This window comes from Stegostoma tigrinum, chromosome 4 (assembly GCF_030684315.1).
Source record: "Stegostoma tigrinum isolate sSteTig4 chromosome 4, sSteTig4.hap1, whole genome shotgun sequence".
Taxonomy (NCBI): domain Eukaryota; kingdom Metazoa; phylum Chordata; class Chondrichthyes; order Orectolobiformes; family Stegostomatidae; genus Stegostoma; species Stegostoma tigrinum.
The window spans coordinates 69,808,938-69,821,690 of record NC_081357.1 but is presented as its reverse complement, the minus strand read 5'-3'; the positions used below and the strand labels follow the sequence as shown (position 1 = coordinate 69,821,690).

At 40.4% G+C, this 12,753-nt stretch overlaps 1 protein-coding gene across 4 annotated transcripts in view; it reads left to right on the top strand.

Moving 5' to 3' along the window:
* arhgap18 (Rho GTPase activating protein 18) overlaps positions 1–12,753 on the top strand; it is a 139,739-nt gene that overhangs the window by 82,185 nt on the left and 44,801 nt on the right. For all 4 annotated transcript variants that reach the window (XM_048531779.2, XM_048531778.2, XM_059645401.1 and 1 more), the window contains one exon: positions 10,434–10,630. In XM_048531779.2, the coding sequence (XP_048387736.1) occupies positions 10,434–10,630 (197 nt within the window). The remainder of the gene's footprint in view (positions 1–10,433; positions 10,631–12,753) is intronic.

The following is a 12,753-nucleotide window of genomic DNA, read 5'->3' as shown; positions in this document are numbered from 1 at the left end:
TGATGGGATTCATTCCCCTGTAACAACATGTAACGAATAAGATACAAGTGGATGGTTTGGCAGGTTGGACTGGTGCATGTGGGAGAAAGGTATAGTGAGGAGGCAACACGGAGTGGATGCAGAGTTAGCCACATGGATAGACAGGGGTAACAAGAGTAACTGAGAGAATATGAACGCTGGTGAGAGGTGGGTGAGGTGGCGGAGATGGAGTGAGTGTAAGGTAGCAGAAAGCATGTAATGACACTTACTCCAGTGGAGCAGAGAAGGTCATTGCACTCCTTTCACCACTGCAGTGCTGTTGTCCTCACCCTCGAGATGTCACTGACCTGGATGATGATCTCTGACCAGGTGGGTATTGTTTTGTGTGTTCAGCCTCCTTTGATGGTCCTCCAGGAAAAGGACACCTCTTTGTTGCAACACTCCCTCAACCAGGATCTCCAGATTCCTGTTGGAGAAACATGGGGCCAACTCCTGTTTTCAATGTTCTAAATGGCCATTTAATAAATAATCACTCATCTTGTTTCTTCTTCCAAAGCCTTGCACTTATCAGGACTAAATATCATCTGCCACTGCCCTGCCCATCTGACCAACCCATCTATATCTTCCTGTGACCTACAACTATCTTCTTTGCTACTAACCACTCTACCAATCTTGGGGTCATCTGAAAACTTGCTTAACATTCTCCCCACATTTTCATCTGCATCATTTATGTATATATTACCTGACTTCCAAATAGGTGTATTTCAAAATTCTCCAACCAATTTGTCTGTAGATTGCATTGCATCTTTTATGAAGCTTTTCTTCCGAATATTTGTTACTGCGTTGTCGTAATTCAGATTTCCCTTTGTAAATTATATTCATAGTTTCACATGATCTTTTCATTGGGTTTCCTAATGGTTTTGACACACTTGGGGCAGGATCACCAAATGGAGAAAAACACACACGCTTGTATTTTGGGCATCAAGTACACACTCACAATTACCTTATGAGCCATGGTATCAGACCTGTCTTTGTTAGCTCTGCTATACAATGGAGCCTGTGGATATGCCATTAGTTGGAGATTGAGCTGCAAGTTCTAATAAGCACAAGGTCAGCATTGTGTGTAGCTCTGAAAGTCACTGCAGCATGATTAACAGCAATAATTTGACATTTAGCAAATCTGTCTATAAGAGAAAGCTGTCTGATTCTTTTATATTACAGTGCTCCAAAGAACACATCATATGAAATAAAAGCAAAATATTTCAGGCCTTGGGAAACTGAAATAAAAACAAGAAAAACTAGAAATATGCAGCAGGCCAGAGAGTTTTTATGGAGAGAATTAACATGTCAGATGCCCCTGAGAATATATTCCTGGAAATGTTTGCCTCTGTTATTAAGACAATGATGCATATGAAATTTACTATTACTTGAATTTTAATGTTCGGGAGGCAATGCCATAGTGGTATCGTTGTTGGACTAGTGATCCAAAGAAGTAGATAATACTCATATTCATAGATATGTACAGCGCAGAAAATGCCTTTTGGCCCATCGATTCTGCACTGACATGACTACCACTAAAGGTGCTCTAATCCTGATTTCTTGCACTTGTCCCATACCCTTGAATGTTGCAACATCTGAAGTGCTCAGCCAGATATTTATTTTTAAAGGTCATATGATTTACTGCCTCCTTGACCTTCCCAGGCAGTGCATTCCAGATTCCCACCATCCACTGGGTGAAAAGCTTTCTTTCCCAAATCCCAAACTGAATCTCCTGCCCCTTACAATAAAACAATACCTTCTCATGATTGGCCATCAACCAAGGGGAACAGCTGCACTCCATTCATCCTGTCCATACCCTTCATAATCTTATACACCTCAATTATGCTGCCTCTTCTGACTTCTCTGCACTAAAGAATACAATCCAAGCCTATCTAGCCTGTCCTTTATATCTCAATTTCCCCATTCCAGGCAATATCCAGGTGATCCTCTTCTCTACCCCCTCCAGTGCTATCACATCCTTCCTGTACTGAGGCGACCAGAACTGCACACAGTGCTCTTGTTGTGGACTGACCAACGCTCTGTACAACTCCAATGTTACCTTTATTGCTTTTATACTCTGTGCCACGACTGATGAAAGCAAATGTCTCATGTGAGTTCTGAAATAGCCTATTCACGTGTACTCTGCTGACATCAGGGATCTGTGAATAATTACTTCAAGATCCCTTAGTTCCTTGTCAGCTACTAAGTGCCTACCTACAACCATTTTCTTCGTTATTAACCACCCTACCAATCTTGGTGTCATCTGTAAATTGCTCAACATTCTCCCCACATTTTCATCTATATAATTTATGTATATTAACAAACATTAAGGGTCCCAATACTGATCCTCGCAGTACACTGCTAGACACCGGCCTCCAGTCACTCGAACAGCCTTCTATCACAACCCTTTGTGTCCTATAACTGAGCTAGTTTCGCTCAGTTCCATGTTCTTTAACCTTCTCAGTCAGTCTTTCACATGGGACCTTGTCAAAAGTTTTGCTAAAATCCATATAAACTGCATCAACTGAACTTCCCTCATCCACAATCTTGAACATATTTTCAAAAAGTTCTCACAAATTTGTTAAGCATGACCTCCCTTTGACAAAGCCATGCTGACCATCCCTAACTAACCCTTTCAAAGTGGGTATTAATTCGCTGCTTCAGTATTTTCTCCAACAGTTTCCCTAACACTGAGTCAGGGCACCTGGCTTTTAATTCCACTACAGCCAATGGTAGAAAATGAAATCAATAAAAATCTGAAATTAAAAATCTAATGATGATCATGAAATCAATGTCAGTTATCATAATAAAAAAGAGATCTGGCACATTAATGCTCTTTAGGGAAGAAAACCTACTGAATTTATCTGGTCCTTACCTGGTTTACATGTGATTTCTGACCCAGAACAATGTGGTTGAGTTTTAGCTGCCCTCTGTAATAGCCTAGAAAGGTACCTAGCAACCATCAGTCGCATCACCTGCTAAGGAGTCTCGAAAAAAGGATTGGAGCTGGACGCCCCATCTGGCATCGACAAAGGCATCAGGAATGTTAGCAGCAACCACAAACCTGTCGACCTGGCAAATTCCTCCTTACTAACTCCTGGGGGCTTGTGCCAAAACCAGGAGAGCTGTCTAACAGACTCGTCAAGCAACATTCTGACAAAGTCATACACTCAAACTCTTACCTTGTAGACAATGACCCAGAAGCCACCAACTTCACCACCAGGACAGACCCAGCAAAGGTGGTGGCACAGGGCTAAACAGTCGGGTTGGCATTGCTCTGGAAGTCTTCAACACTAGCTCAGGACTCTGTAAAGTCTAATGGCTTCAGGTCAAACACGGAAGGCAAGGAGACATCCTGCTGATTACCATGTACTGTTCTCCTTCAGTTGATGAATCAGTACTGCTCCATGTTGAACGACTCTTGGATGAAGCATTGAGGGTGGCAAAGGAACAGGACATAGCCCAGGTAGGAGTCTTCACTGTCCAGGACCAAGACTGGCTTACTACTGATCAAGTTGGTCAGGTCGTAAATGGTATAGCTGCTAGACAGGGTCTGTGCCAGGTGGTGAGCAAGCCAACAAGACAGAAAAACGTACTTGACCTTATCCGCTATCAATCTGCCAGCTGCAGATGCATTCAGTATCAATAAGAGTGACCACCACACTGTCCTTGTGGAGACCAAGTCCTGCCTTCACATTACAAATTACCTCCATCATGTTGTGTGATACTATCACTGTGCTGGATGGGATAGATTGTGAACAGACCTAGCAGTTCAAGACTGGGCATCCATGAGGTACCAATAGCCATTAGCTGCAGCAGAATTGCAGTCCAACATAATCTGGCATATCCCCGACCTTACTATTACGCTCAAACCAGGGGATGAGAGGAACATAGGAACAGGAGAAGGCTATTCAGTCCATTGAGCTTGTTCCACCATTTAATAAGATCATGGCTGATTGAACACTTCACTACATTTTACCCACAAAAGTCACATGGAACTTTATGGTGTTGGTATTCAAAAATTCACTTTAATCTACTTTAAATAGGCTCAATGCCTGAGCTTCCATTGACCTCGGAGGTAGACACATCTAAAGATTTATCACCCTCTGAGTGAAAATGTTCTTCTCATCTCAGATCCTGGCTAAATTTGCTCATGATACAACTGTAGGTGGGAAAATAAGTTGTGAAGTGAAGGAGTCAAGGCGTTATGTAGGTAGGGCAAGTGAGTGGGCCAAGACCTGGTAAACAAACATATAGTGGGAAAATGTGAAATTTCCTACTTTGGCAGGAAGTTCAAAGCAGAGGACATTTTCTGAGCGGCGAAAGATTGTGGCGATCTGAAATTCGAAGAGTGGCCTAGGATGTTAATTGAATAGGATAAAAATAAATGCAGGTACATCAAGTAATTGGGAAACTAATAGTGTGATATTGTTTATTGTGAGTGGAATTGGATACAAACATTTTCACTGCATAATACAAAAATTCCAAAAAAATGTATAAATGCAGCAGGTTCACTTCTACAGGGTATTGGTGAGATCACATCAGTATTGGTCACCTTACTCAAGGAAGGATAAAAGTGCATAGGAAACACTTCAGAAAAGGTTCAGCAGTCTAATACCTGGAATGGGTAGGTGTCTTATGAGGAAACATTTGACAGGCTAGGCTTGCATCTTCTGGAGTCTAGAAGAAAAAGAGATGGCTTGATTGAAACACAAGATTCCCTCAGAGGCTTTGACAGGGTAGATGTGATGGGGAAACTATTTTTCGCTTAGGGAAGAATCTAGAACCACGAATCATTATTGAACAATAAGAGGTTGCCCATTTAAGACAGACATAAGGAATTATTTTCCTCTGAGAGTCATGAGTCTTTGGAGCTCCTTGAAAGGTGATGAAAGCAGAGTCTTTGAATATTTTCAACATAGGGTTAGACAGATGCTTTATAAACAGGAAATGAAAAGTTATCGGGGTGGGGGTGGAGTGCAGAATATTCAGATCAGATATGAACCTATTGTATGCTGGACCAGGCTTGAGGGACTGGATTTTAATTTATATATTCATATATTACAACTTGCACAGTGTGGGGTCCTTGTGATTTTTTTTTTCTGTTTGCTGAGGATACTGTTTTTATGTTGTGTATAATCTAAGTAGCATTTGGACATTTGTAATGTTACAGAATTCTAATACATGTACTTTGGTCAAATTTTCTCATAAGCTCGAGTATACTGCCGTAAGTTGAGTGGAACCATGCCATTGTGAAAATTTATCTGCTGTCTTGAGCTTTACTTGAAGCTAAAGATATCTGTTGTGACAGATCTGGAATGGGACAGAATTATTTTTGCCCGAGCTCTGCCTGAAATGCTGTGAACAAGGGCCTTGGTGTGTTGTAGACAAGGGCATACACCATTTCAAGGGAACTGTGGCAATAGAAACAGCAGAGAGATAACTTCTACCATCTCACTTATCAAGATTAAGGGTATACTTTGTTTTAAAGAAGCAGTCACCTGAAATCTTAAATGCCTGTTCTTCCTTTCTAAGTTGTATCAGTATAAATATGCCATTTGAGGGAAGTCTGCAATTTTCATTTCGTTCAACTTCTGTATTCCTGGGAAATCATTGAGCTTTGATTGTCATTTATTTATCCCAGCTATAGAATTGATGGAAAATATTACCACTGAAGTCTTTCACACAGGGGAATACAATAACAATGTCACATGATGGACAATGTTTCTTTAAGCGCCAGATCATGTTTAGATCATTGCCTTTTTCAAGAGGACAAGGTTGCACCTGCAGTTTTAGCTGTTCTCTCAGAGTAAATGATTTTTAGGTTGTGATGATGGTCTGAGAAGGTATTTTAAGCTGCTGCCACCTGGCGTGAGGTTTTCACATAGATGTGGTGACTCCAGGGTAAACTGGTTGCTGTGTTCACTATATCGAGCGTTCAGCTATGTTCCAGACAGCAGGATCAATTATACCCAACAAACCTTTCTGTGTAAGAGCACCCACCTAGCACTGACAGCCACCTGAGGCTCAAAAGTAATGTTGAATGCAACAACAATGTGCATTGCTTTTATTTTAAGTGTAGGAAAACATTCAGGCATAAGGAGAGGCTGTGGCCTGGGCAGAATGTCTTTGTTATTCCCGCATTTAGCTGGAGAATGTTGCAGTGTAACTTGTGAGGGGTAGAATTGAGCATGGCTGAGAAAACAGATCCCTCATGTCTCAATGCCAGTTATTTGATCTCAATCTCCATTTCAGTCTGATTTTAACCTAGAACCAATTGGATGGTGAAGTGTAGTTTACCTCCTGCAGCTGAGTATAGGCCATTGTCACAGTATTTGTCCATGAGACAGACCGTGGGATTGTAAGAGAGCACCTCAGGGTCAAAGTTGCCATGGAACCTTTATGAAAAATCCTATGGAATTTGACAAAGAGGGGAGGGGGGTTGTGGGTGTGGAATGTCAGGAAATTGAGGAAAACTCTGTATCAGGAGCCCTGTTAGTTATAGTAAAAGTACATTTGATGGAGACAATAACAGACTCAAATAATGAAAGAGCACCTAAAAGAAAGAAATAACAAATATATCGGGAAAAGTTACAAAGATTTTAAATGATAAACTTACTGCAAGACACAAGTATAATGGTATTAAACCTTTATCTGCCCCTAGGCGCCACTCCGTGGTTTGAGCCTGTAACTGCAAAACCCTCTTTAAAACAAAAAATATTTTCTAAGCAACCTGTTTAGAGATGCTCAGCAGGTCTGGCAACTTATGTGAAGAGAAAGCAGAATTGATGTTTTAACCTGAAATGTTAACTCTGCCTTCTCTCCCCAGATACTGCCAGACCTGCTGAATATTTCAAGCAGTTTAGAGTTCTAGAGATATACTGCATGGTAACAGACAAACAGTTGATAGTGAATCTGCATTCCATTTTACATCTGTTTGTTTTAAATTCCAATCTTTAATGGCAACTGGTTCAATAGTACTCATTGTATACGATCACTCAAACTTATTAGCAACCCCAATATATTTGTTTGCATTGAGTAACAAAAGTAGTTGTGGTTGATAGAATATGTCAGACAGTAGCCAAAGTGCATAGTAGTAGGATGGTGACACATGGCCTGATATGCTGACCAGATATCCTAAATTAATCTAGTCCCATTCATCAACATTTGATCCATATCCCCCTAAACTCTTCCTATTCGTACCCCCATTTAGACACCTTTTAAATGTTGTAATTGTACCAGCCTCCATCACTTCCTTTGGCAGCTCATGCCATACACGCATTACCTTCTGCATGTAAATGTTGCCTCTTAGATCCCTTTTAAATCTTTCCCGTCTCAACCTATGCCTTCTAGTTTGGAGTCCCCCAGTCCAAGGAAAAGACATTATCTCTTCTGCCTGCCCATGCCCTTTATGATTTTATAAACATCTATATGGTCATTCCTAAGCCTCCAATGCTCTCGGGAAAATAGCCCCAGTCCATTCATCCTCTCTCCATAGCTCAAACCCTCCAACCCTGGCAAGATCCTTGTAAATCTTTTCCAAATCATTTCAATTTTCACAACATCTTTCCTATAGGAGGGAGACCAGGACTGTACACAGTATTTCAATGATGGCTTAAACAATGTCCTGTCCAGCTGCAACATGACCTCCCGACTCCTATACTCAACGCACTGCCCACTAAAGGCAAGCTTGCCAAATGCCTTAGATAACAAGGTGTGAAGCTGGATGAACAAAGCAGGCCAAGCAGCATCTCAGGAGCACAAAAGCTGACGTTTCGAGCCTAGACCCTGATCATCAGAAGGGTCTAGGCCTGAAATGTCAGCTTTTGTGCTCCTGACATGTTGCTTGGCCTGCTGTGTTTATCCAGCTTCACACTTTGTTATCTTGGATTCTCCAGCACCCGCAGTTCCCATTATCTCGTACCAAATGCCTTCCTCACTGTCCAATCTACCTGCAACTCCACCTTCAATTTGTATCTTTGTTTCTAATTTACAGCACCTGGAATTCTTTTGGTTTTTTTTGAATGTTATAACATACCTTTGGAGCAGGTGTGACTTGAACCCTGGCCTTCTGGCTCAGAGATAGGGACACTGCACCAAAAGAGCCCTTTTTAGAAAATCATATCCCAGATAATGTGCCAGTTAACATTCTGGGTCTCGAACAGTTTTGTGACAAAAGCCATAACAACTCTAATCCTTTAAGTCTATGGTAGCATTACGAACAGATGTAAAGGATTTGGTGCTAAATGCTTATACTTTTTTAAATAAATAAATAGTCTTTCACAGAATATCTGCCTATATCTGATGCTAATACATTGCCAATCATTGTTGATCACTCAAGATACAGTGAAATGTTTGGGTTGGACAAGTAGACTGGGTGGTAAATAGTTGATTGTAGCTAAGAGGGGGCATATAAGAAGAGGGAATTGAAGGAAGCAGAGGTGGCAAGGGTTAAGAAGAGGAATGGCAGGGGCAATGAAGAGAGGAAAAGAACAGACAGAGCAAGAGATTGGAAGGAAAGGGACAAAGGAAAGGAGGCAGAGAAGGGAAGCATTGAGAATAGAAGGTGGAAAATGATGGACAGACTGAGAAGGTGGGTTTTGCATTGATCAAAGTATCACAAAATGCAGTGAGATGAAATGCCATTTATCTAATGACTTTCAGCATTTTAGGTGTTATTGGTATCACATGAGCTATGTGCTTCTACAACAGTATAAACAGGCTATCAAGAACATTATGTCAGGCAGATTCTTTTTTCGCATGATGTTCTGAATCATTGTTTCATTTTCATTATCATCAGGTATCATTAACCCTTGCTGATTTTCACCTTCCTCATCCAAAGACATCCTAGGCCATGTGTCACCATCTTACTACTATGCACTTCGACTACTGTCTGACATATTCTATTAACCACAACTACTTTTGTTACTCAATGCAAACAAATATATTGGGGTTGCTAATAAGTTTGAGTGATCGTATATAATGAGTACTATGAACCAGCTGCCATTAAAGATTGGAATTTATAACAAACAAATGTAAAATGGAATGCAGATTCACTATCAACCGTTTCATGCAAGTCATCAAAATCTGCCCTTTTGCAATAGTTGCAATTTCTAAGGCAGACGGTACGCTAATTGATATCCCACTCAGGCATAAGATCAGGAATGCAATGGATTCTTTCCTTTTCTACAATAAATGAGCAGTGAGATGCTGTGATCCAGCTTTGGTGTCCTTAGATGAGGGAGGTGAAAAATCAGCAAGGGTTAGCGAGCCTTTCTTCAGGAAAGTACGCTCTGAACATCAAGTGAAGAAATAATCTGTCTGACATAGTGCTCCTGTCAGCTCACGAGCATACATACTCTAAGCTCAAAATGAAAGAATAGAATCTGATTTTCAAGCACACCTGGAGGTTATTGAATCGTCATTTAATATAAATTCTTGGACCAAAGTGGCATGATACCAGTGGATAAACAATAAACAGGAATATTGCAAAGGAATTCCAAATGAAAAGTTATGAAAGTTAATATATTGCCTGCCCTTTGAGTCATTGTAATGGTAGCCTCTATGAACATTCAGGTTTGCTTGCTGTTCATGGTTTCCATGATATGAGAGAAAGAAGAATTAAATATTAATGACTCCAAGTATAAGAATTGATTACCCAAGATGATCAATCCAACTGCCTAAGGCATTCAATAATAATACTCCTTTTGAAATGATTAAAAGGTTCCCATTCTTCTGTTGCCTCTGAGGCTATTATCCAAGTTGTATTGCTCAAAGCCCTCTACAAAAAAGTTTATTTGCATATAGACTGCTCAGAGTCTAATAATTCACAATATATTTTTTCCTTTTTTTGGACATTACCCTTTCTTTCTCCATATGTCTTCTGTTATTCTGTTTCTCTGCTTGTTTTTACACTACTTTACCTCTGTTTACAGCGTTGTCAAGTTGAAATGCAGATATGAGGTTGCATTGACAGAACAAAGATGAATCCGTCATCAATACATGTGACATTATTCATGAAAAATACATGATAAAAAAATTGAAATAGAAACAGAAGATAATACATTACTGTTTTCTTTTAAAAAATGAGTGTGTTTTGGACTTGACTTCATTTAACAATAACATAATGCACTGAGACAGACTTTTACAACAAGCTTTGATTTTAGATCAAATGTAACAGCCTCTCTTTGCAAGACAGGTTGTGAAATGAAAATTCAAGTTATGGAGTTTCCGAGAAGATTTGACAACTGACTATCTGGTAATATTTGTTAATACCAAACTTGTTATTTCAAAATACAAGTAACAGGTTATAAAACTTTGGAAAATTCGATCTACCCTCAACAAAAGATATTCAAATATAGATGATGTAAAGAAGCTTTACATTAAGAGGAAAATCTGTGTGCTTTGCTTTACAGTCGAAAATGTGGACAGTATAGTATGAGCCAAGTGCATTCCAGAAACATGGAGAAGCCTCAATATGAACGGTCCTACTCCCAGGATTCTCTGGATGAACTTTCCATGGCTGACTATTGGAATGAAGTGGAAAATATCCAGACAACCCAGGAAAATTGCCAGGAAGAGCAAGAAGAGGTGGCCGTGAAAGTGCCTGATGGTAAATAAAAGCTTCTTGGATAAATTGTGTGATATAACCAAACCGAATTAATCAAAGCTACCAGTTTAGTAAGGCTCTCAATAGGGTCCCTCATGGGAGGCTCTTCCAGAAGATTAAGATGCAGAGATCCACGTTGACCTTGGATTCGGAACTGGCTTGCCCATAAAATGGTGGAAGGATAATTTTCCGGCTAGAAGTCATGACTAGTGATGTTCCGCAGGGATCCATACTGGGACCTCTGTTGTGCATATATAAATGATTTGGATGCAAATGTAGATGGGTGGGTTAGTAAGTTTGCAGACAATATAAAAGTTGGTGGAATTGTGAAGAGTATAGAAGGTTATCAAAGGATACAGCAGGATATAGCTCAGTTGCATATATGGGTGCAAAATGGCAGATGAAATTTAATCTGGATAAGGTGTGGGGTGTTGCACTTTGGGAGATCAAATGTTAAGGAAAAATGCATAGTTAATGCCAGGACCCTGAAAGTGTTAATGTACAGATGGGTCTTAGAGTTCAAGTTCATAGCTCCCTGAAAGTGGCCACACAAGTAGGTCAGTAAAGTCGGCATATGGCATGCTTTCCTTTATTGGTCAAGGAATTGAGTAAAGAGTCAGGTTGCCATGCTGTAGCTTTATAAGTCTTTGATTAGGACACACTTAGAGTATTGCATTCAATTCTGGTTTCAATATACAAGTAACAGGTTTATAAAACTTTGGAAAATTAGACCTACCCTCAGCAAAAAATATTCAAATATAGGTGATGTAAAGCAGCTTTACATTAAAAGGAAAATTTGTGTGCTGTGCTTTACAGTCGAAGATGCGGCGGATATAGAATGAACCAAGTCCATTCCAGAAACATGAAGAGGGTGCAGAAGAGGTTTACCAGGATGCTGCCTAGATTAGAGGCTATGAGCTATGAGGAGAAGCTAGAAGAACTCAGTTTGTTTTCTCTGGAGTTGCAGAGGCTGAGGGGAGGCTTGATAGAAGTCTATAAAATTAGGAGATGCAGAGGTATGGTTGACAGTCAAAATCTTTTTCCCCAGAGTTGAAATGTCTAATACTTGGGGACATACATTTAAGGTATGGGGGGTTGGGGGGGGGGGGGGGGGTTCAAAGGAGATGTGAGGAGCAAGATTTTTAAACAGATAGTGGTAGGAGTCTGAAAAGCAGTGGTGGAGGCAGATACGATGGGCATTTAAGGGACTTTTAAATAAGTCATGAAGATGCAAAGAATGGAGAGATATGGACCAAAAGCAGGCAGAAGAGATTAGTTTCAGTTGGTGTCCAGCACAACATCTAAAGAAAACAGTCCAAGCCTGTCTAGTCTGTCTTACAACTCATTAGCTCCATCCCAGGCAACGTCCTGGTGAGGCCATTGTACTACCTGTAGTGCTATTACATCCTTTCTGAAATGAGGTGACCAGAACTGCACACAGTACTCCAATTATGGCCTGACTAATACTGTTTACAATTCCAACATTACCTCCTTACTCTTTTGCTCTATGCCACGACTGATGAAAGCAAATGTCCTATATGCCTCTTTAACTATCCTATTGATGTACACTGCCAACTTCAGGGATTTGTGAATAATTGATCCAAGACCCCTCTGTTTCCCTGAGCTACCTAGTGATCTGCAATTTATTAAATACTCCCTCATCTTGTTTCTTCTTCCAACAAACACACCCTCGCAGTTATCAGGGTTAAATACCATCTGCCACTGCTCTGCCCATCTGTTCAACTCATCTATATCTTCCCGTAACCTACAAATGCCATCTTTAGTATTAACCAGCTACCAATCTCAGTGTCATCTACAAACTTATTTAACATTCCCCCCAAATTTTCATCAAATAATTCATGTACATAACAAACAATAAGGGTCCCAGTACTGATCCTTGTGGCACACCACTGGACACCAGCCTCGAGGCACTCCGTCTTCTACCACTACCATTCGTGTCCTATTACTTTACTAGTTTCTGATCAATATTGCCAAGTGTCCCTGAATTCCATGTGCTTTAGCCTTTTCAATCAGTCTCCCTCATGGTACCTTGTCAAAAGCTTTGCTAAAATCCGTGTAACCTACATCAACTAAGCTTCCCTGGTCCTCTCACTTGATCACATTTT